General features: G+C 32.8%; 3 protein-coding genes across 9 annotated transcripts; 2 read left to right on the forward strand and 1 right to left on the reverse strand.

Moving 5' to 3' along the window:
- Positions 1-4,373: 4,373 nt before the first annotated feature.
- On the reverse strand, positions 4,374-8,340 carry LOC123897254. 6 transcript variants are annotated; one of them, XR_006804863.1, is made up of 6 exons: positions 8,176-8,340; positions 7,293-7,718; positions 6,432-7,126; positions 5,905-5,958; positions 5,659-5,776; positions 4,374-4,698 (listed from the first exon to the last, which is right to left on the reverse strand). XR_006804863.1 is itself a non-coding variant. In XM_045947816.1 (5 exons), exons 2-5 carry the CDS (start codon positions 7,689-7,691, stop codon positions 5,767-5,769), a joined length of 1,158 nt encoding a protein of 385 aa, XP_045803772.1. In that variant the 5' UTR covers positions 7,692-7,718; positions 8,176-8,340; the 3' UTR covers positions 4,374-5,766. The 6 variants fall into 6 exon arrangements, 3 of the variants coding, with proteins under 3 accessions (XP_045803772.1, XP_045803771.1, XP_045803770.1); XM_045947816.1 differs by having other exon boundaries at positions 4,374-5,776; XM_045947815.1 differs by having other exon boundaries at positions 4,374-5,958.
- Positions 8,341-13,348: 5,008 nt separating this feature from the next.
- LOC123895609 (peptidyl-prolyl cis-trans isomerase CYP95-like) lies at positions 13,349-19,355 on the forward strand. Of its 2 annotated transcripts, XM_045946062.1 has the most exons (14): positions 13,349-13,553; positions 14,014-14,094; positions 14,182-14,236; positions 14,504-14,592; positions 14,906-14,930; positions 15,527-15,565; positions 15,663-15,780; positions 15,868-15,995; positions 16,210-16,564; positions 17,066-17,172; positions 17,337-17,541; positions 17,621-18,403; positions 18,491-18,562; positions 18,712-19,355. In XM_045946062.1, the coding sequence occupies exons 2-14, from the start codon at positions 14,017-14,019 to the stop codon at positions 19,034-19,036; spliced, it is 2,379 nt and encodes a 792-aa protein (XP_045802018.1). In that variant the 5' UTR covers positions 13,349-13,553; positions 14,014-14,016; the 3' UTR covers positions 19,037-19,355. The 2 variants fall into 2 exon arrangements, with proteins under 2 accessions (XP_045802018.1, XP_045802019.1); XM_045946063.1 differs by lacking the exons at positions 13,349-13,553; positions 14,014-14,094 and adding an exon at positions 15,058-15,106 and having other exon boundaries at positions 14,221-14,236.
- A 544-nt stretch (positions 19,356-19,899) lies between these two features.
- LOC123894616 (U-box domain-containing protein 1-like) lies at positions 19,900-20,856 on the forward strand. Its single transcript, XM_045944667.1, has one exon. It carries the CDS (start codon positions 19,900-19,902, stop codon positions 20,854-20,856), a length of 957 nt encoding a protein of 318 aa, XP_045800623.1.
- The last annotated feature ends 3,214 nt before the right edge of the window (positions 20,857-24,070 follow it).

Consider the following 24,070-nt stretch of genomic DNA (forward strand, 5'->3'; position numbering starts at 1 on the left):
TTAAATTTTAAATCTCTGTAAAATATTCTCAATTTGAGATTAGCCTTTTAATTTTTTAATATATATTTTAAGGTGAGATTAATTTTTGGTCTATAAAAATATGTCGAATTTAATTTTTAGTTCTCTAAAAAATTTCAACAACTTTTTGTCTCAAACTTTGTCGTCATAGCTTTCGATCTTTGCTTTTAAGTTAAATTATACTATGTACTCTTCACATTTTTTAATGAGTTTATGTATTCTTTTTTATAACATTATAACAATTTCTTCAATAAAAATTTAATTTTTTTTAACAAAAGATGATCCTCGATCGGTGCGTACGGTAAAACATTTGTTGCGAGATGTCAACCCCTTAAATGAATCTCTATTATTTCGCGGGATTAGTCTTTGCAATTGTCATGGAGATACCTTTAGTTTACAACAAAAAAAAAAAAAAAGTGTTTAAAACTTTAAAAGAATTATTTAATTCATCCATTGTTAAAAATTCTAAAATTTTACAAGAAAAATTTCTACAATATACTAAATATGGTTGCAAAAAATTATTTAAAATTTTGAAAAATACACAAGTTGGTTTAAAAGCAAAGATAGAAAAGCTCAATAACAATTAGATAAAATTTATTTGTTGAAAACACTCTTGATATATTTGTCTCCTTTTTCTCAAAATATTAGGGAGGACCATAATTTAGCAGCTTCTAATTCTCCTCCTTCACATGAAGAGGGTAGGTAGGCATCCATAAAAATAAAACTTGCATAAGATCAGTTCAATAACAATGCACCAAAAATTATTTAAGCATTATATTTTTATTAAGATCAAAATTAGTAATTGACTGTTACTATCCTTTTCACCATGTTTCACTAATAGACTAGATTTGATATATAATTTAAATGGTGATTGAACATAAATAGTTAATTAGCTTCATCTGTATTTGGGAGAATTCGAGTATAATTGTTGGATGAAACGATTTTTTTGTCAGATTTTATATACCTTGCGGTCGTACTTCGGATTATTAGAACTCCTTCTTTTAATAGATTGAATATACAATTTCGATTAAATAAAGTTAAATACTATATCCAATCTTTTTATAACAAAAATTCACTTTTTAAATTTATTAAATAGTAACTTATATCTCCAAAAAAAAGTCATACTTTACCCTGCATTATAATTTCACCACCTCACTAAAATCGGGATTAGACCATGTACAATGGTTACAAACTTTCAACACCACTTTTTCACTTCTTAACACTCCACATCATTTTCTCTTTTTTCCACCTAATCATTCAATACACATTCAACTTTTATCCTCTCCAATAGTTTTTTCATTCAACACTCTACCCCACCACTTTTTATTTCATATTCTTATTTAAATTTATATTTTTGTTTTTATGATTAAATAAAATTACAATTATCGATTAAAATTAAATTAAATTAAAATAATTAACACTTAACAATTTATATTTTAGTTTTTTGTAATAAAAACAAAATTTATTTAAATAATTCATACGATACAAATCATCTTAACTTCATTTAAAATACAACACGCAAGTAACGTAATTAGTACGATACAAATAATTTAAAATGCAATGCAACACACAAGCAACGTAATTAGTACGATACAAATAATTTTAAATTGGGGTGTTTGAGATGGATTTCTCAGCATAGATCCATAATATGGATGAAAGTTTGGAACAAAGGATGATTGGTTGAAATTTGGTGTTAAACCAAAATTAGGTATGTTTTGAGGACGTTGGTTGAAAAATTGATTTGGATTTTCATAATTGTTGTGATGATTAGAAGAATTTTGGGTGTTGTTGAAGTGATTATTGGGGTCTATTTCACTAAAAAAAGACTAATACTTCAAGATTAACACTAATAGGAAGATAATAATAAGATTATTATAGTGAAAAAATCCGTTTTTATTTTTGTGTCCAAATCAAATGAACCAAGTCTCTATTTATAGACAAAAAAAATTATGAATTTTGGTGAAAAAAATATAAAATAAAAAATTAATTTGCTATGAAATAATAGAGTTCAAAGTATTAATTGGATACAAATTCGGAGAACCAATCGAATGCAGCCATGTGTCACAGCTTCTTTCTCTCTCCGCGTTTCGTGAACTCCACTCCCTACTGTCTGCGTGTGGCATTCATGCGCCCCTCTGGACCAAGAAAAATTCGCCAAGTGTCTCATTATGTCATGGTTCAACACGTTGAAAACTTTCAACTCCTCACTCCTCCATACTCCTCCACATCAACATTCAACACACCATTCATCACCCACCCATTGTAATGGCCTTAACATTGTCCATTGTCTATCTCTTTGAATTGCCAGCTTTTCTACAATTTATTACCACCAACTTTTTAAATTTTCCCGTGTTTTTTTAATGAACAAAAGGGATTAGACCCCATTTATTTTCCCCCCCTTTTGTGACACATTTATGCTTTCTATGTCCCTGAGTAAGGTCTTTGAGTGGATTGGCACATTGGTAGAGATTAAATTATAGCATTTTTCAATTACAGATAATCAAATAATTTAAAGGTATTGTATATACATTGTTAGTTGAATTTATTTATTTTGGTACAACATTGTTAGTTGGATTTATATTTTATTAATTAGTCGGACTTTTTAAGCCTTTAACGATATTATCCACTAGTACCTCTAATATTTGTAGTCTTTGTTACATTATGAAAAATATTCAAAATGATTTGAAATGTTTTTATTTATATTATTTTATTTGTCTTACATTTACTTTCTTTACACTTTCTTTTATCTTTCCCGTAAGTAGTTGTATCTCTATCACACATCCATGCCACTAGATATTGTGGGAGAGGAGAATTTTATCCAGTTTAGAAAGATGTTGAAAGGCAGAGTATAAAAAAAATTGGAGTGTGATATGGCTTACTAGTTGGTGTTTATGGCTGATGAGGAATGATGTTCTGTTCAAAGGAGCCTTAAAGGGAGGTGGATGACTTATTAGACGGCAAAACACTACTATCTTGGTCATGGTTTGCAGCAAGACTCGAAGATAATTCTTGTATTAATTTTTCTATGTGGTGTTATAACACTAATATCATGCAACGGGATTGAGAATCTCTTGGACTCCCATTAATAAATTTGCTTATAAAAAAAAAGTTGGGGGAGGGAGATGATCTCAATCCAAAGTAAAAAACTATGGGTCATGTTAAATAGTGTCTCTGGGACACTATTTCGTTTATCTCTTTCATATTAGTGAGACTCAGACTAGATCAAGCATTTAAAGTTGAATTTTCTGCGTTTAAACTAATATATACTTAACTACTTCATCGTCTAAGGTTTTTATCACTAAAATTTGTTAACCTAAACAACCTAGTTCATCGTCTATTCACTTTTCATCACCATGCGTTAATCACTTTCCCTTTTACTAATTTTGAAGAACAATTTTTTCACAAAACTATGTATGTTATGAAAAAATACATTGTTATCATCAAATGTTTGTATTGGTTTCTCGGTGATGTTAGATTTGCTATTTTAAATCTCATTTCTTCTTCCTTATTATTCTTTTTTTTTTATGGCCATGCACGTTTCCTTCCTCCTTCCTCAGCATTTTCTCTCTAATTTTTTAGGCCTCATCACAACATGTTCAGCTGTGGGAAAAATGGTACGGCTTTGAAAGACAACTTAAATGATAACAAAAATCAAAGATTTGCTTTAAATAAGAATAATAAGGAAATTTCCATTTGTTGGTCCAGTAAGATAATTTCAATGATGTAAATAATATATGAAAATTTACAATGTTTAGCGGTGCAAAGTGAAACATCTATAATTTTCGATAAAATAACACCATTAGGAACTAAATAACATTGTTGGGTTGCGTCAAAAAAAATGTTGGTTGTGATACAACAGCGCGATACTCTAAATTTAAAATGTGGATTAAATGCATGTGAAGAAACTAATATTCAGCTAAGATTACAATGAACTTGAATTCACAGCATTAGCTGCAAACATAAACTTTAAACGAATGGAATCAAAGGTAACTGAAGAGCTAATACCAACATTTTGAACTGCAACGTGTGCATAAAGTTGCTTGTTCGAATCTTCTTCTGAAATACTGTTTCCACAAGCCTTTCAATAACAAAGTCAAAGCTTGATTAGCTCAGCAGCAGTAATCGGAGTAAGCTACACTTCACATATACAGAGGGGCAAAATCAATATTTCAATATACATCATACTTATTTATTGGTACCATATTTTCAAAGAATTCCTTTCCACAAGCCTTTTTTATATCAATTTCAAAACTTGTATTAACTCAGCAGTGATCATAGTAAAATAGTAAGAAACATAATCAACGGCCAGAATGACCTAAACAAACTTCCGAATATTTTTCCAAAAAAGTGCATTAAACCAAAAACATAGCTATATATTTAAGCTTTCGAATTGACAAGATGAGGTTGTACATTAATATTATCATAGATAGTTAGATACATGCTAGCATTACAAATAATTGGCAGTTAAAAATACGTCTACTAAGGTAAGTTGCAAGGTTAGCACAATTATCAACCAACTTAATCCGAAATTAGTATATGTACTCGTAAGTCATAACTCTAACATAAACAACAAAATCAATTAGAGACAAAAACTATAAAATGAAGCTACCCTCGATTAGGTCAGTGATTAAAACTATGCTCTGTCTCAAAGCAGCCAATTCAAATTCAAGAGTGTCCTTCCTGAAAGAAAACACACACACACCGCGCGCACACACACAAAATAATAATCAGTATTTAAATCAGGAGATAATGGCACCCTGTGAATGTGTGATAAATGAATACCAAAGAAAAAAAAGTGGGGGTTTGGGGTATTCAGTGACAAACCCAAAAGAAGAGCAGAGGACACAACAAAACCGAACACAAAACCAGGAAGAAACAAGAGAAGGTATTTACTAGTCTGCAAAGTAACAGTACATTTTTGTACCAACGAAGTGACACGGTCAAATCCAAGAAGACTGCATGACAATAGTGGCACAATTAACAACCCTAGTATTAACACATTGTAACACTGGCATAAATTTCGTTTCAACTGGTGGGATAGAGTATTCAAGTCACATGAAGATAATCCACACATGGCATGCAGATAAATAAAATAGACTACCCTAATCTGAACAAATGTATAAGATCATCAGTACGAGGGCTGTGTTTGCAGCTATTGAGCAAGTTCATGTTCTGGCCAGGGCATGACAAGTGAGTTCTAAGCACACTTGAGATATCCATACCATTGGAAAACACAAAAACAGTTATAACAAAGAGAGGTCAGAAATTTTTACCTCTGAGAATGATTGGTAGGTGTCACCAATTAATTTGCAAAGAGAAAATGAGGCAAACCTAGCATCGTATTTAGCCATTGTAAACAAGGCATGCAAGCCTCCAAACATGTTTTCCAAAAGCGACGACACTATCAAATACCAGGGTGACCACATGACAATGCATAGCAGTACAGTTTTTACTAAAGAGATAACACCATCGAATACCAGGGAGACCACATGACAAGACATGAAGACATGGCGCCAATCACTACCCTAGAATTAAAACATTGTAACATCCTAACATAACTTGTTTTTCAGCTAGTGGGATAGAGTATTCAAGTCACATGAAGATAGTTCACATGGCATGCAAATAAATAAAATAGACTACCCTTATCTGAATAATGCTTTAGAAGATCATCCATACGAGGGTTGTGCCTGCACTGCAGCTTTTAAGTAAGTTCATGTTCTGGCCATGACATGGCAACTGTGAGTTCTACTAAGCATGCCTGAGAGATCCAATATTATTGGAAAGCACATAAACAATCATAACAAACAGAGGTCAGAAATTTCTTATCTCTGAGATAATTATTGGTAGATGTCACCAATTAATTTGCAGAGAGAAAAAGAGTCAAACCTAGCATCATATTTAGCCATTGGAAGCAAGGCATGCAAGCCTCGTACACTAGCCCTGGAAAATGATTTTGATTCATCAATAATCAAATGGTGGAAAATTATCAAATGGTGGAAAAAAAGACAACAAACAAGATATCCCAAAATCCAAAAAAAAGGATAAGCAAAATAAAGAGTATTGTAACTATATAATTGATATGATCATATTGAGTGTGGCATCATAATTCTAGAGCAGAATGAATAGGAGAAAGTGATGAATCGGAAAAAAAATGTTATCTTGTTCAGAACCTAAGAATATTGTACATAATTTTCAAAAATGAACAATTGCACGGCAATCTACCCTATCTACCCTAAGTAAACATTTAAAAATTCTGATCAGCCGAAACTAAGTACTTTATCCCGCTCAAGTGTTCATCGTTTGAGATATTGAGTGAAATACGAAGATTAGTCAATAATTCTTCCTTTTCCCAACTTAAAGGGCCAGAAGCATACATTGCCTCTAAGGTACAGTTATAAGCATTCAACTCTAACCTATGGATTCTTTCTTCTACAACCTCTTTTGGAAGAATGGCGCATTCTTCGTCCACATCTAGTGATTCTGCTTCATCAGTGGATATGGTACATTCGTCCCTTGGGCGTGGATCTGGAAACATATCACCATAAGACTCTTCCATATCCTCAACATTTAGAGATTCTGCATCACTGCGAAGGGTGTCTTCATCATCTTGGCAAGCACCTGCTAATGTAACACCATAAAACTCATTTGCACTACCGCTTATTACACTACAGCTGCCAACTGAACTTAGATTACTATAAGAATAATCTAGTTTTTCAATGGATTCAGGAAAGTGTGTTGTAACATTACAAGGTTTCTTCGTTTCATATAATTGATTAGGAAAGGAAACATGCATGTAGTTTTCACCCATATTATTATGTGGGTATGCAATAGCATCTACCTTTTCTAGCAATGGAGCAGTGGATACCGCTTTGAGTCTTTTAGACTCACCCATAGTCACAACAACCCTCTTTTTTCTGGGATATTCCTCAATATGAAGTGAGCCATGAGACAGCATTCTTTTCAATGTTGAAGGTGAGGGTTGATGGAGACAGCTGGCATCCAATCCTGGTGACCAAACATCTTTAGTGTGCTGAACTTCGGGCATCGCCTTATAGTTGTTTGAAATTAAATTCCGGCTGAAATTCACAACTCCTGACTTGGTTGGTCCCTATATCAAGCACAAGCAAATGAAATAAGGAAATCCATAAAACAATTTAAATGAACAAGATACATTCTAGCACTAAGAAATTGCCAAAATTCTGAGAATGCTTACTAGTTTGAATACAATTATACAATATTTGGAATAAATATTTTTTATAAGCAATAAAAATTACCTTTGGACTTATGATCCATTGACCATTTAGCCATGATTGGCATATCCTCATGTTATCTTCGTGGACCTTCAGCTCTGTGCAAGATCCTTTCAACCTTACCAAAAAGAATTCTCCAGTTATGTACTTCAATACAGTAGCTTCTTTCCAACAGCCAGCATTCCATACTTCCACAATATCATTAACTCTCCAACTCCCAATATTTTCCATAGCAGGGGGGCATGGTCTAATAGCTTTCCTTGGAACTCTCGTCGAAAGAGCCTTATCGGTCGCACTAGAAGAGTCATACTCAACTTCATAAGTGTGCCCGTTACCGGAAACAATACGGGCACCATGCCATTCCACTCCAAGTACATGAGTATTGACAAGGATCTCCACTTTACTTCCTTTTACTAATCTCATGGTGACTACTTCAATTCAAACTCTAACCTGTGACATTGATAAATACATGTTATCAGCACATCAAGAAAACTTACAATAGTAATTGTTAACAATTAAAAAACAATCATATATGTCGAACAATACGTATTTATGGAATGAATTTCTTTAAAAAATAAAAACAATTTTCTCGATTTAATTTTGCAATTGTAACCACATCCAAAAATCAAATTGTCACAGCTATTGCATTCTTAAGCGCAATTTTCCCAGATGTCATTGACGCTGGTGTTATTTGAACAATAATCTAACAATAACGATAATTAGAAATTCAAAAATATCTACAATAGGAACGCAAAAACAAATCAAATTCTAACGATCATGAAGAGAGCGAGATTAAAATTCACAAAGGCAAAATACCTAGAATCGAATAGATAAACGCGATCACTGAAAGAGATGAATCGAAATAACTGAAATCAAATAAAATTCGAAAAAAATTGATGCTACTGACCTTTGTTGACGATTGGCGATTTGATTAAGCCTAAAAACTTCGGATGAGTCGTTTCGCTAATTAGGGTTTGCGAAACTCAGATTGAACGATGTCACAGAATAACAGCCTGTGCACTTGCTTCAGGGGGGAAAAAAGATGATAACTTGTTGTGGTCCGCTTTCGTGTGTGCACTATAGCCTATTTATACGAATTTAAACCGATATTTTAACAAGAAAAAAATAAATATGTGAGTTTCGGTGTGAATTTTTGATAAGACACTTTTTTTTTGTTAATAGCAAAAATATTTTATTAACAAACTAATCATAATATAAGTATATTTTTTTGTTGGACATAAGTTAGACACGGGCAGCATCTACCTAGCCCGCTAGTCACTATAAATATTCTATCTTAAATCTAAATATTTTAAATTTCGTTTTTAGTTTTTATCAAAATATTCGATAAGTTTGGGGTTTTAAATATTTTTTTTCAACAAAAATTTTAGTCAACTCATATGTCTTATTCAAAATTTAAATTATTTTTTTCGTCATTATAGTTAGTATATTATATGAATCTATCTTTTTTTGGTTACAATTACACGAATCTATTTTGTAAAAGTTTAATTTTTTTAATAATAAATGAATTAAATATGAATTTTTAAATTTTTTTCACACTTAAAAATTCATAAATAATTCATCTTATGTTAAGAAAAAATAAAATTTGGAAGAGGTAGTATTGTAATATTGTAAACATGAATGAAAAAAAATCATTCAAAAAATTGAAAATACACAAGAGTCGATTAAAAGCATGGACAAAAATTGTGACATAAAATAAACTATAAGACAGTAAAATAAGTTATAAGCTCATGATAAAAATATTATTATCCATTTAAACAAAGAACATTATTTACTTGTAATGTTCAACGAATTAAATGAACACATCAATGAAGACAACTTGACAAGTTGTCTCATACCCATTTAAGACACCTAGAGATGTTATTTAAACCAATGACAATGGGATAACAACGGAGATCAAACTTCATAAGACATTCTCCATTTATAAATAGCAACGGATGTTGCACTTAAAGAGTAAGAGTTTTGAGCTACAATTTGTTTTATCCAAGTTATCAAATTATTCTTTTATCACCCACACTTTAGCTTACAACTCTATTTGTAGATCAAAATGTATCCGAGTACCGAGTGTTTTGTATGCACTTCTTAAACTAGCTTTGAGTTTTGAATAGTCTTGAATCTAAACAATCTCCTTCAATTATTTGTAAGATTTGCTGAAGTCAATTTTGTGGTATGCCTTGAAAAGGCAAAGTGTGACTGAGGTGATTATGCTATTTATAGTCAGCTTGATAATACAATATTGTATTCATCTAGGTAGAGATCATAGAAAAAGAAAATTGTATCAAAATCGGTTGTATCTCTACAAATTATAGTGGATAAATTTACACAGGTGTGGAAGACCGTAGCCCAAGACTACAAGTAAGCTATAATAAGTGGTCGTGTGTGGGTTTTCTCTTCCTTGTTTTTTTTTTTTTTTTAACTTTGCATGCACTTTACACACAAAGCACATTTCTTTAATCTTACTACTAACAAGAACGTTCGCAAAACATAGTTTTTCAATTCATATCTTGATTTTATTTTAAGTTAAAATTTTACAAGATTTACGATGTAAATGGATCCATTTTATTGTGAAAAGTTTTGCTACTTCGGATAGTGTAACAATCTGGGCCCCTCCTCTTATATAGTAGGTGGCCCGATACTACACTTCACGATCTTCTCCAATTCTCTCGCAGTGTGGGAATCGAATCACGTACCGTGGAGTTCCAGTACACGTTCCATCCATTCGCCACTACCAATTGAGCTAGTAGCACATATAAACTCCACTTGAATTGGCTTGTTTTAAGCTTATGCATGCTTATCTACTGATCTAAGTCGTTGTATTAGTGTTTTGGGTAAATTATTAAAAGTGTTTATCACAAACATAAGCTACTTATGTCATATTTCAAAAATGTATCATAATATGTTTATCATTGTTGTGCTTATCATGAAGCTTATGAAAAAATACCCCGCTTCGAATCCTGTCAACTCCATTTTACACAATATTAACATATTTTTTTAAAATAAATTTTTTAAGCCAATCTTAAACTTATTGCGTAAATAGCTTATAAGGGAGTTTTCATGCTTAAAACTCTAATACTATAAGCATTGTATAAGCTGTTGATAGTACTACTCATCTCAAAAGCTTCTTAAGTCTCAATTATGTGGAACTCAATTCACAAACATGCCAAAAATTCAAATTTCTATTGCACCAAAATACACTGAAACATTTTTGTTTTCGAAGCAAAAATACACTGAAACATTTTGGGGGCCAATTTAATAAAATTTATGCTATTTTATCATGAAAGTTCTCTAACCATCATTTAGTAATGCAGTTTCTACAAACATTGAACCTCTTGGCAGAATTTGCTTTTAGCATGGCCTTCCTTTCCTCTTTTGTCATTTATGCATTAGGCCGCTGAATTGTTTTTTCTTTTATTCTGTAATAAAAAATACAGCATCTCATACTCCTGATACCTTGTGTCAGGAAAGCCTTGCAACTAGTAGCTTCAAATAGTGAGACTTCCGCGGATGATTCACCAAAGAAGGCCACCGGTACATTTGATATTGCATACTTGATCTTGAGGGTTTTACCATAAAAAAAACAAAATTTAATATGTTATGTAAAAAAAAAAAACTTTAATTTTCTAAATATATAACATTAATTAGTTTTATTGAAAAAGATAAGAGTAAGGGGAGTATTGAATTGAGATTTTATGAGACAATTTTGGCAAAAAAAGTCTTGATGATTTTATGAGATTTTGTTGGACTATATTGATTTTATGAGATTTTAAGCGGGGTGTATTGGATTGAGATTTTTTGACAAGACTTTTATACAATCAAGATTTTTAACAAATGATTTGAATGGATTTTGAGAGATTGTTTTTCAAGAAACTTTTTACGATCAAGATTTCATAATACTTTATATATTAAGAAACTTTTGTATATTTGAAAAATTTTAATAAAAAAAATTATATTTTTGGGAATCCAAATATTTAAACAAAAAAACAAAACTCTTAATTTTTTCACGTATATGTTTCTAATCACCAATAAAAAGGTTACCACCACCATTGATGGGAAACATAAGCAGATGAATGTGACGAAAAAAAATTTGTTTGCTGTAAAAAGTTGTAATGAATCAAAAGTTTGTAAAAAAATGTAGAATTTGTTAAAATACTTTTTTTTTGCAAAAAAAAAAAAAATACTTGACGGGTAAAGAAGAAGAAGAAGAAAAAAAACTGATATAATGATGATGAAAATAAAAAATCTTGGAAAATTTGAAAAAGTCTCGAGGCTTTTAGTGAGATTGTTGAAAAAGTGAACAAAGAAAAGATGAATAAAAAACCGGGTGCTGTGAGAAGAAATTTGATACAGTGATGATGAAAGTAAAAAGTCTTAAAGAGTTCAAAAAAAGTCTCAAGGCTTTTGGTGAGATTGTTGAAAAAGTCTATCAAATGTATTTTCAACTAAAAAGTCTCTCAAAATCAAGGCTTATTTATATTTGGCTTAAATGCAGTTTTACCCCCCCTATTTTGAAAAATGCGGAATTTTACCCCCCCTATTTTAAAATGCGGAATTTTACCCCCCCTATTTTATAATTTGTTGGATTTTGCCCCCCCACCAAAATTTTGCACAAAATCTGCTTCTGAGCCTCAAGTTCAAAGCTACGCACAGAACTCAATTTGGATCAATAATTCACCAAACTGGTACCGAAACGACCGCAATCGAGTTAGTTTTCCACAGAATCAAACTCCACTAAATTTGGAGTTACAGAGAGAGATTAATTACTGTTTTAGTGAAGGTCTGTTCAAATTAATTATCGTATGAAACTACTACTGGTATTCTCGTCATTCCTCTCACCCTGTAGCTCATTTTTTAATACTATTTACATGTATGGAAATCTAACGAAATTACCCTTGTTGGCATTTCAATTTCGTCGAATTTGGAGTTACGATGTGTTCGGTAGACGATGTTGAATTTGAAGATCACAAGTAGATTTCTGCAGAATTAGTAATTGGACAGACCTTCACTAAAACGATAATTAATCTCTCTCTGTAACTCCAAATTTAGTGGGGTTTGATTCTGTGGAAAGCTAACTCGATTACGGTCATTTCGGTAGCCATTTGGTGAATTATGGATCCAAATTGAGTTGTATGCGAAGCTTTGAAGTTGTGACTCGAAAGCAGATTTTTTGCAGAATTTTGGGGACATACCTTCACTAAAACGGTAATTAATCTCTCTTTGTAACTCCAAATTCAGTGGGGTTTGATTATGTGGAAAGATAACTCGATTACGGTTATTTTAGTAGCCGTTTGGTGAATTATGGATCCAAATTGAGTTGTATGCGAAGCTTTGAAGTTGTGACTCGAAAGCAGATTTTTTGCAGAATTTTGGGGGACATACCTTCACTAAAACGGTAATTAATCTCTCTTTGTAACTCCAAATTCAGTGGGGTTTGATTATGTGGAAAGATAACTCGATTACGGTCATTTCGGTATCCTTTTGGTAAATTATTGATCAAAATTGAGTTGTGTGCGAAGCTTTAAAGTTGTGACTCAAAAGCAGAATTTTAGGGGGGGCAAAATCCAACAAATTATAAAACAAGGGGGGTAAAAGTCCGCGTTTTAAAACAGGGGGGGTAAAATTCCGATTTAATCAAAACAGGGGGGGCAAAACTGCATTTAAGCCTTTATATTTATACTAGCGGCCAGACAGGGCGCGGTTATGCAAACTTATGTAAAAAAAAATGACATGTCTTATATTATGGCGGATTTGTTAATAAAAGATTTTTGCATGTTACGGTGAGTTTGTTAATAAAAGATATTTGTTGCTAAAAAAATAGTAATGGGTATCGTTGGTATTGTGAAAAATTCACAAATTTTTTTTTATCTCTCTTTATATATAAGTATAAATATCTATCTTCTATATTATATATAAAGAGGATTTTGGTGTGAATTTTTTATAATACCAACAATACCCTTGATTTTTTAGTAGCAACAGAATTTTTTTATTAAGAAATTCATCGTAACATAATTTTTTGGACATAAGTTAGATACACCAGACGCCGCGGAAGCACCTGTTTCACTGCTAGTAATAATAATATTTGAGAAAGAAGATTAATGGACTGTAATAATCCCTCCCAAGCCCAATCCATTTTATAGGCCTTAATAGAACCCTAAAACAAGCCGCTGCAACAACTACACAACCAACTTGGAGTGTGGAACTCAACTCCACTTCCCCGGAAAACGCAATCAGACTTCATCGTCGTAGCAAGGAAATCCGCCACCAACAACAGTGAGTAAATCTAGGTTTTCCTTTTTCTTCCCGTATTTCCCCTTCCATCTCCAATTCCGTCGCTGTAGCGCGCGATAATGTGATTCCACGGCGATTTGCCGTCGCGATTACCGCTCCTCTGAAACGCAACGCATCATAGACTCATGATATTAAATTGCGTATTTTAACTAATTTATATTAGATATAAATATAAATAATTTTTGTGTTTTTTTTCTTCCATTTATTTATTAGATTTTTGTATCCAGGTACATAGTGTATTGCTATTTATTTATTTAGTTATACTCATATTTGATGCATACGTTATATAGTGTATTGCATTGGTGTCCATGTCATATATCTGCGTTTTGTTGGTACATTTGACATGTTAAATTACAAATGCTGTCTGTTCCATGCTTATTTCAAATCAACAAAGAAATGATCACTGTTTAATAATGCCTTGTTACTTATGTCAATGATGAAGGCTATGGCAAAGAAAAAGAATCCTATGGTGTTTATGGATGTGTCTATTGATGGAGATCCTGTTGAAAGGATGGTTTTTGAGGTACATTATATTCTTTCTATATATTATTTATTTGTGCTTCAGTTTTTCTACTATACAACCTAACGTGTGATCATCGTGCTGTCGCAGCTTTTCTATGATGTTGCTCCAAAGACTGCAGAAAATTTCCGTGCATTATCTACAGGTATTTTAAATTTAAGTTTGCTTTAACAATTTCTTCAACTCAAACTTTTGTTTGCCAGACCTGTCATTTTTCTATTTAAAAGTTGCATTTTCTACCATCACAGTTACACATCCACCAACAAGTTCTTGGACATGTTTATGTACTTTGCATCCGTGCAAATATTGTTTATGCTTTTGGTTGGAAGTGGATCTTTGCTTAAAAATTGTCTACCTAATGAACTATGCATTTATTCCTCATTTTTACTGTGAAATTTCTGATTGTATTCAGGAGAGAGAGGTGTCAGTCCTAATACTGGAAAATCGCTGCACTACAAGGGTTCTTTCTTCCATCGTGTTATAAAAGGCTCCATTGTGAAGGTATGTTGTTTTATCCGGTCTTTCATCTTAATTTTTGTATGGTATTTCTATATATGTCGTCTCATTTCGGTTGATCATGGCTTAGCAGTCGTTTCCATTACCCTTGTTTATGCTGTAGGATACACGGGGATGATGGTCACAACTGCTTTTCTTGTGATATAGTTTTAAGGTTGTACTTACAATGTTGTTTGTTGCACTTGCAAAGTTGTCCCATCATCATAACTCTAATCAAGCTTCTTGGCACCCCAGCCCACTTTGAATATATTGTACTGTTATTATGTGTACTAACTGCTGGTTTTACTTTTTTATACAGGGTGGTGATTTTGTCAATCGTAATGGTATGTATTTTATCAATATATTTATATTGCTTCCCATTATGAGTTTTGTTGTCCATTTTTTGATGGTTGCAATTTGATACAATATACGTAGTCACTTCCTTTGTGTTTTTATTATTTGATCATTCAGTTGTCCGAGTTGCAAGCCTTGTTCCATTTGCATGTTTCCTGTGACGATGGTAATTTCTTTTCTAAGTCAACTGGGAACATCTTTAACACAGTTCCTTTACTTGAACATGAATTGGCCTGTAACTGAGTAGGGGTATTAGACCTTTTTTATTTGATTTTAGAAACTTGGGTTAATTTTTTGATTTGATTTTAGAAACTTGGGTTAATTTTGTTTTTAAATTGGTAATTTTGATAGTAATACGTCTCTTCATGATGTTGATTTATAATCTTTCAGTTCTGGAGTCTATGTTTTTCTAATATTGATAGTATGCAGCTGATTAAATACCGCATCTCTTTGGTGTTTCCTAATATTTAATTTCTTGGCTTAAAGTTTAGTTTAGGTTCATTTTTTATTTTTTTTAAAAATTTCTCTGATATGTAGGTTTTTTCTGTGTTCATTAATCTGTGCACTACATTTTCTATGTTTCCAGGGACAGGTGGAGAAAGCATATATGGTTCAAACTTCCCAGGTAAGAATACTACACGCCATAACCAAGCACATACTATATAGTGTAACTTGTGCTATATCTCAATATTAACATAGTTTGTATTTTTGGTTCATTTTAGACGAGTCACCTAGGCTTAAGCATGATGCCCCTGGGCTTTTGTCCATGGCGTTTGCGGACCGTGACACACTTGGTTCTCATTTTATCATCACATTGAAAGCAGATCATCATCTTGATAGGTTTGCTAATCTGACATTTTTTGTTGGCTCTTTACTTCTTACTCGGATGTTATAACCTGATTGTGCTGTTGTGGTGCGATTTAACAGGAAGCATGTAGTCTTTGGGAAGCTCGTTGAAGGGCTTCAAGTATTGAAGAGAATTGAAGATGTGGGTGATGAGGAAGGACATCCAACTGTAACTGTTAAAATCATTAATTGTGGTGAATATAATGACGGTACAAATTTCTTAGCTTATTTCTAGTAATACAGATCTACTAATGAATGAAAATTAATCTACTTTTGAAAAATTTCTTTTCCAACTCTTTAAATACCAGAGCATAGTTTATTTTGTGCTCTATTCAATTGAAGGTGCTCTATTCTTGGCCAATGTTTCTTTTTTAATATATTTAATATATTACTAAACCGGTGATTTGAATATCATATTTGTAGATGGGAAGATGGTAAATAAATCAAAAACTGGAAAGGGTGGATCCAGCGAAGGGGATAATCATGAAACACGCAAGAAGGGAAAGCACAAAAGATCTTCAAAAGATCGAAGGAAGAGGAGAAGATACCACTCATCTGAATCCGAGAGTTCTTCAGATTCAGACACGGAATCTTCGGAAACTAGTGATTCTGACTCAGATTTGTCTTCGTCATCTGATCTAAGTTCATCTAGTGATGACAGACGAAGAAAGAGAAAGAGATCTAAGAAAGATAAATATAAACGCGGAAAAAAGAGAGATCAACGTCGTGAAAAAAAGCGAAGAAGAAGGGATAAGAGGTCGAAGCGTAGATCAAAAAGGTATTAATGCTTAATATTTTGGTTGAACCTTCAGTTGTTACGTATATATTATAGATTTTTGTAATTTATCTTTCTTTGGAAGAATGTATTATCATGCATAGTAATACACAATGATAGAGGTGGGTTATTTCCCATGCATTGCGTGTTTATATGAAATCAAGATTTCAGTAATTTATCATTCTTGTGATGAATGACATCTGTATGATAGTGGTAGGTTATTTCCCACTTAGTAGATATTTACAAGAGTTTCTCAACTTTTAGTTACATATGAATATGGTTACTACCATATGTATTTTTCTGTATTAATTCTCTTTACGTGTACTTTGTGTGCATTGAATAATCTATTGCAGAGATTCTTTATCTTGTTATTTTTATATATGAATGTTGTTTTCCTTGCATTCTTGACAGTCGGACATTTGTTGATGGTTTGGATTGTATGAATTTGATCTTTGTATTTTACTATCCTCCTTTCAAACTGAATGCCATATTGTATTGTATTAGGGAATCTGGCAGTGATTCAGATAGTGAGAGTAACAGTAGCTCTGATGGTGAAAGTCTCGATACTCAACAGAAAGAGATGAAGCGAAAAGTCCGTTCTCAGAAGAAAGGTAAATTTTGATGTAATTTAATTGTTTCTCCAAATAAATCTTTTTATGACCCACAATTCTTTCAATAAAAAATCTGTTGAATACATCTCAATGACTTTTTTTGTTAAGTTTAATTCTTTGGGCTACATGCATAATGTGCTTCTCTGTTGTTTTTTTATGTCCAGCTGAAATGAAGTCTCCCTCAGTTGTGGAGAAAGATATACCTACCATCCATCATAAAAAGGAAGAGGTGGCTATGCCAGAGAGTAAGGAAACTATTGTAAAGGAAAATGGAGAGCGGCATAGCAATGGTACTGGAGCTGCCTATAGATCTGACAGAAGTGAAGAGAGGCAGCCTGACGTGATGGATGATCATTTGGGAAAATCTAGGTCTGCTTCTCTCTCTTGTCACACCTTAGTTATTTGTGATGCTTATAATTTCTTCCACTTATAAAAAATTAATGAGCAGGAGTCGAAGCATGAGCCCTACACGACCCATGAGTAAGAGTATGAGTATTAGTCCGAGGAGGACTAGGAGCAAGAGCCGTAGCATTACCCCGAAAAGAAGATTGAGCAAAAGTCCCAGTCTTAGTATAAGTCCTATTCGTCCATCAAGGAGGAGTTTGAGCAGGAGTCCTGTTAGAATAATCGGCAGGAGGAGTCAAAACAGAAGCATCAGCAGGAGCCCAGTAAGGGGCAGGAACGGGAGAAATGTCAGTAGAAGTCCTGTGATAACTCGTCCTCTTAAAAGTGTCAGCAAGAGCCCTGTAAGATCCCGCCGGAGCAGGAGTTCTCCCAGAGCATCGTCACGAAAAGCAATCAGTAGAAGCCCTGCAAGAGTGTCAAGAAAGAGTGTAAGTCGCAGTCCGGTTAGATCACCTGCAAGAAGCTTAAGTAAAAGCCCTGTAAGAGTGTCAAGAAAGAGTTTAAGTCGCAGTCCAGTTAGATCAACTGCAAGAAGCTTAAGTAGAAGCTCTGGTAGGGTCCCATCAAAGAGAAGCATTAGCCGGAGTCCTGTCAGGGCACCCAGTAGAAGCAATCGCCGCAGTTATTCTAGAAGTCCAAGCCCTGTACGTAGAAGGTCATCTCATGGGGGTAGTTTGTCTAGGAGTGCTTCACCTGATGCTTCGCCAAAGCGTATTAGAAGGGGAAGAGGTTTCAGTGAACGATACTCCTACGCAAGAAGGTATAGAACCCCTTCTCGGTCTCCTGTGAGGTCATACCGGTACAATGGAAGAGTTGATCGTGACAGGTAAAGTTATATGCAGTTTCCAATTAGTTGTCTCACTGATGGTATTGAGATTTTATAGTTGTATGATAGACTGAACATTGTGTGCAGATATTCAAATTACAGAAGGTATTCACCTAGGCGTTTCAGAAGCCCACCACCACGTGGAAGAACTCCTCCAAGGTTTTTTTTTCTTTCTCTCATTACCTTTCTATATATTACTGTATTTTATTTGTTATTTTGCATAACTTATGGCCATTGTTAGTTCTTTGTGCCATATGTGAAAATGATAGCAGTATAGTACATATAATTATTTGGGAGTTTATACTTAGGTACCGAAGGAGGAGCAGAACACCATCTGTCTCGCCCAGCCCACGCTACCGAGCTCGACGATATAGCAGAAGCCGCAGCCCAGTTCGCATTCGTTCCCCAGTTCGGAGTATTTCTCCAGATCGGTCTCACCCCTCTCCTCGTGTAGAAAGGCATTCATCATATTCCCGGAGCAGGAGTCCAGTGAAATCCAGGTCTTTTGTAGAATCACCATCTCCACGAAAAGCAAGCAGAGACAGAAGGTCAGGGTCATCATCCAGAAGTCCAGATGGAAAGAAAGGCTTGGTCTCATATGGTGATGGTTCTCCAGACTCGGGCCAAAGGTGAAAATACTTGGTCCCAATAGTTGTGGTTGGTTTATCTTCTTTTGAGCTCATGGCTTCTATATTTGAACTTCACCTTCTGCTTTGTTTGCATGCTGGAATTTGTGGATGTCCTGTTTGTATTTTCTTTGTAAACAGCAATGACATGTTGAAAGATTCTAATGCTAGAATAAGTAAGACAGTACTTATGAAATTAGGATGTGGTCTTAGTAGTGGAGTTATGCTGTATTTGGTGGATTTGGGGACACTGTCTTTGCCTGCCATGTTTTCTGTAGCACAAGCATTTGAGTTGAATTTATTAAATTTTGGCAACGGTTGTTAGATATGATGATCCATAATGCTCCTCTGAAAAGTGGAAACCAACCTCCTCTCCCTATATGAAGAGGTTTTTTTTTTTTTTTTTGACAATATGTGAAGAGGTTCTTAAGCAACCTTTTTACTTTTTTTAAGCTGCACTGTTTTACTTGCGAAAATTTAAAATAGTAACCGTCTTATCGTCAAAATTGGCTTAATAATGGTAGAAAAGTTAAGGTTATTGTAGCCTGGCTTGTACAAACGAAGGGACGGAGTAAATGTATTTTAAGCAACAATGTAATGTTATTAACTAACTACTGCCAAGGAGGGAAAGCACAAAGAGATGGACTAAAGATCCATAGAGACAGACAAAGATCCTAAATAGTGTAGCAGTTTCCAATGCTAATAGAACATTGTAAGTATCAAAACCCTGTTAGTTTGTAAAAAAGAAAGCATTTGCATTCTTGTTGTAGTCTTTGCCTCTATATCATCAAATATATAAAATCTTAAGCTTATTAATCACTCCACAACTTCTGTTATTGAAACGGGACACCATAGATCAAAAGCCTAGAAATGTCAGTATCATCGTCATCATCATCTCGTTTTTTTGACACCATTAATGAATGTCTCGCCCTGGTACAATCTGATTCTCACGAAGCTCAGGAGAAAGGTCTTCAAACATTGGCTGCCATCACCAAGGTAAGTCCCCAAAACAGAACCTTGCTAGCTCAAACAGATGGAGCAATACCAACATTAGCCACACTCACAAATGCTTCCTCCACCATTATCCAAACCCTTTCCTTGTTGACTCTCTTTAACCTTTCCCTCAACTCTGATCTAAAGCTATCTCTTGCAGATATGGAAACAATTTATCACCTCAATTCCCTCATTGACTCATCATTATCATCAAGTTCTCTTGATTCATGCAAACTTGCCTCTTCATTGATTTGTAGTTTAGCCATGTTTGATAAAAACAAAGCAAAATTTGGAGTAGCAGGTACTGTTCAGTTGTTGGTGAAGGCTATTGAAAACTCTCTTCTTGACTCTTCTGATGCTCATCACCTTTTGAGTTCTTTAGCTGAACTTGTTCATTTTCATGGAAATTGTACTTTGGCCGTTCGAGGCGGAGCGGTTCCAGTGCTGCTACAAGTTGTAAAGAGCACTGATAATAATAATGAGGATTTAGCTGGAACATCTCTTACTGTTCTTGGCCTCCTTGTTAGATTTGATGAAGGGTTGAATGCAGTGAAGAAAACCAATGAGATAATAAGTTCAATGTTAAGTGTGTTGAAAGGAAGATCTTTGTTGTGTAAAGAAGGTGCAGTTGATATTCTTGTTAGACTTTTTGATGACAGTGAAGAATGTGTTAGAGAGGCTTTGTTGTTATCAGAATTCTCGAGTGTGTTAGCCGATCTTTGTGTGAGGGGTTCTGCAAGAGTGAGAGATAAGGCTGATTTGTTAATGAGGAAGATTGCTAAGGTCAGCTTAGAGACTACCATGGAATTAGCATGCTCCCTATATGATGATTAGTAACATTAATCATGTTACTATTATAAGTTAAATGATGTTGCTTCAGTATTATTTTCACCAATTCTAATGAGAATTATGTATGTCTTTTTAATCTTACACAATGACATTTGCATCATCGAAATTTGTTGTCAGATTCGGTTTTAGATAACACGACACAAATTAAATAATTCTAATGCATTGAAGTATAAAAATTAATGAATAGTATAACATGGAGTTGTAGTCATCGAACATCATTGAGCACAATTTGGATTTTTGTTTGTCACGATCATGAATAATACTAGTAGAACTTAAGAAGTGATATTTTTGTCCATAAATACATCTCATTGTAGAGTGTAGACACACAATCAAGTAAACAACTTATGTTACTCGCATTCACCTATGTTTTTTTCCTCTAACTTTTGCTTATGTTTTTCATAGCATTTAAGTTCATAAAATTTTATGTTACGCCTTAACACATAGACGAAGGACATAATTTCTTCATCGACTAAAATTGTGCGAAGAAAATAGAAAAACTCGAGAGCTATTAGCCAAATACTTCGTAATAATTTATTCATTCATAAACCGTTTGAACTGCAAAATATTAGTATTAGACAGAACAGTACAAGACAGAACATTTAAAATATTGAACAAATTTTGTGTTGTACGATGTTTGGTGGACAAAAATTATTTTGGTATTTTAGACAACTTGTGCATATGACAAAAAGTTGTCCCGTAGACCATGTCTCAGTGGGGGACAAAAATTTCTGTTTTTGTCCAATACCAGCAACAATTTAAAATTAAATATAGTACAGATGAAATTGTCCTGTCTAATCTCTTACATTTTAACAGATGAAACCGACCCTACAAAAGTATTACCGATTTTCATTTATTTTGTATTTGATTTCTAAAATACTCCTTTTTTTTTTTCAAAAAAAAATTTGATAAAAAATTGAAATGGAGTAATATTTGCCGTTAATTTAACCGTGTTTTCTTTATCTCATTCCAACGATTAACACCATTCCACTAGTAACATCACATGCATTTATAAAGTTTTCTTTTGATGTGATGCTATCCAATGTCCAATATTATTCTACAGCAAATCAGCAACATCACGATGTAGTAACTTTTTTGAAGCATATCTCATTATTTTTTCAACCCTAGCCATGAAAAATGCATGTCAAGTTTTGTTTTAAATATTCTTTATGAAAGCATCTTCACTCTTTCATAAGTCAGAACCTTAAAAATGTGTTTAGACTTGTGTCACTAGCATACAGAATATCAACGGTGTGATAACAATTTTAAATCTCTAAAAGATTCCCGACACTCCATTCAATATTATATTTTTCTCTATGAATTTCTTTTTGTCCGGATATTGATTTATAGGACCCTGAATTTACACTTGAAAAAAATAAAACACTTTGTACGTTAATATAAGGTCTCTTAAATCGCTAAATGTATTTATTATTATTTTTAAACATAATTTTAATTAATATTTTCTCCATACCTAATTATAAGTTTATCATTTCATGTCACATTAAATTCAATTGAACAAGGAATCTTTTCTTATCATTTTTTTTTTCCTTCCATTTTTCCTTATACCAAACAATTAAAAAATTATTTAATTTTTTACTCCTTTTCTTTCTTCACAATCTGTTATTAACCAAGGTTTTATAGACAATTTATTTTGTTTATTATATGCTTTAGAAACTAAGGTAAAGAGTGAATACAATTATGTAAGTAAGCATAATTTTTTTGTATGTAGGCGGAAATTTGAATTCACAATGTTCTATTTCTCAATATTTAAGGGGGTGTATTGGATTAGGATTTTGACGGACAATTTTAACAAATTTTTTTTTGAAGATTTTAAAAGATTTTATAGGATTGTATAGACTTTAAGACTTTTTAAAAGACTTTTTTACAATCAGGATTTTTTAATTTGGATTTTAAAAGACTTTAATGGATTTTATAATACAGACTTTATGGATTTCAACTGACTTTATGGATTTTTAATATTGAAAAAAACTTTCCATTCTTGGTGAAAAGGAAAAAGAAGTGAATGAAAAAAAAATATTAAGGTTGCCACACCAATGACTAAACCAGTTGAATGATAATTAACGTGAAAAAACAAGTACATCCCTTCCTTTGATTTGGAGATACAGGGAAAAAAAAATTATGAATGGATCATAAATTCATAATATATAAGAAAGAAAGAAAGAAAAAAAAACAACAATAAATTGAAAAAATTAAAATCGATCATAGATTCATAATGTATAAGAAAGAAAACAACAATGAATTGAAAAAATTAAAATCGACGGGCAATAATATATATAAACAATATTGAGTACACTTGTATGCATATCCATTGTCATTCAAAAAAAATCACCATGAAGAAATTTGAAAGAGATTGAACGGGAGTTGATGGTGAAAAGAAAATCAGAATATTGATAATGTTTTATTCTGTAGATAGGGAAAAAAAAGTCTTGAAATATTATAAAAAGTCTCATGGGTTTGGGTGAGATTGTTGGAGGAGTGTTTTGTGTGTATTTTCAACTAAAAAGTCCATCAAAATCCATTGCAAAGAAGAATCCATCAAAATCCATAGACTTTTGAATACCAATAGACATTTTAAAAGTGGTAAGAAATCTCAATTGAATACCAACAGATTTTGTTGCCCTGAAAAAAAAATCTTAATTGTCTTAATTGAATACCACAAAATTTATTTAACTTTTCTAAAAGTCTTGATTGAATACCACAAGATTTTTTTATCATAAAAAAGTCTTTTAAAATCCTAGGGAGATAAGAGAACTTTGGAGGGAGAAAAGTAGAATGAAAATAAATACTTATGATTAATATATTTTTAATTTTGAAAATATTATAACAACTTAAATTGAATTTGAAGAATTCATATTAAACCTGTTTTTTTTAAACAAATATTAAACCTTTTAAAATCCCCCTTCAATACAATTTTTTTTACTAACAATATAATTTTTGAATTCTACCGAATTAAAAGAATTTTATATTATAAAAAATAAACCTTTTAAAGTTCTCTTTTCTCAAACTCCTCTATTTTTTCTCTATTTTTTGATAGTCGTTTTCTTTTCTGTTAAATATGTTTGGATCTCATCCCCAAAAGCTAGCTCAAAGAGTGAGATTGCCCTCACATATTTATACACTTCACATCCCGGGAACCTAAGCAATGTGTGACTTCAAACAATCTCAAACAACACAACAACAC

This window comes from Trifolium pratense, linkage group LG7 (assembly GCF_020283565.1).
Source record: "Trifolium pratense cultivar HEN17-A07 linkage group LG7, ARS_RC_1.1, whole genome shotgun sequence".
NCBI classification, from domain to species: domain Eukaryota; kingdom Viridiplantae; phylum Streptophyta; class Magnoliopsida; order Fabales; family Fabaceae; genus Trifolium; species Trifolium pratense.

What these genes read in the sequence shown, in the direction of transcription:
- LOC123895609 (XM_045946062.1), top strand. Translation starts at nt 14,017, where the DNA reads ATGGCAAAGAAAAAGAATCCTATGGTGTTTATGGATGTGTCTATTGAT. An exon ending in TTTCCGTGCATTATCTACAG is followed by an intron (nt 14,237 to 14,503) that starts GTATTTTAAATT and finishes GATTGTATTCAG; the next exon opens with GAGAGAGAGGTGTCAGTCCT. An exon ending in TTGTGGTGAATATAATGACG is followed by an intron (nt 15,996 to 16,209) that starts GTACAAATTTCT and finishes TCATATTTGTAG; the next exon opens with ATGGGAAGATGGTAAATAAA.
- LOC123897254 (XM_045947814.1), bottom strand. Translation starts at nt 7,691, where the DNA reads ATGAGATTAGTAAAAGGAAGTAAAGTGGAGATCCTTGTCAATACTCAT. An exon ending in AATGGATCATAAGTCCAAAG is followed by an intron (nt 7,127 to 7,292) that starts GTAATTTTTATT and finishes TGCTTGATATAG; the next exon opens with GGACCAACCAAGTCAGGAGT.
- LOC123894616 (XM_045944667.1), top strand. Translation starts at nt 19,900, where the DNA reads ATGTCAGTATCATCGTCATCATCATCTCGTTTTTTTGACACCATTAAT.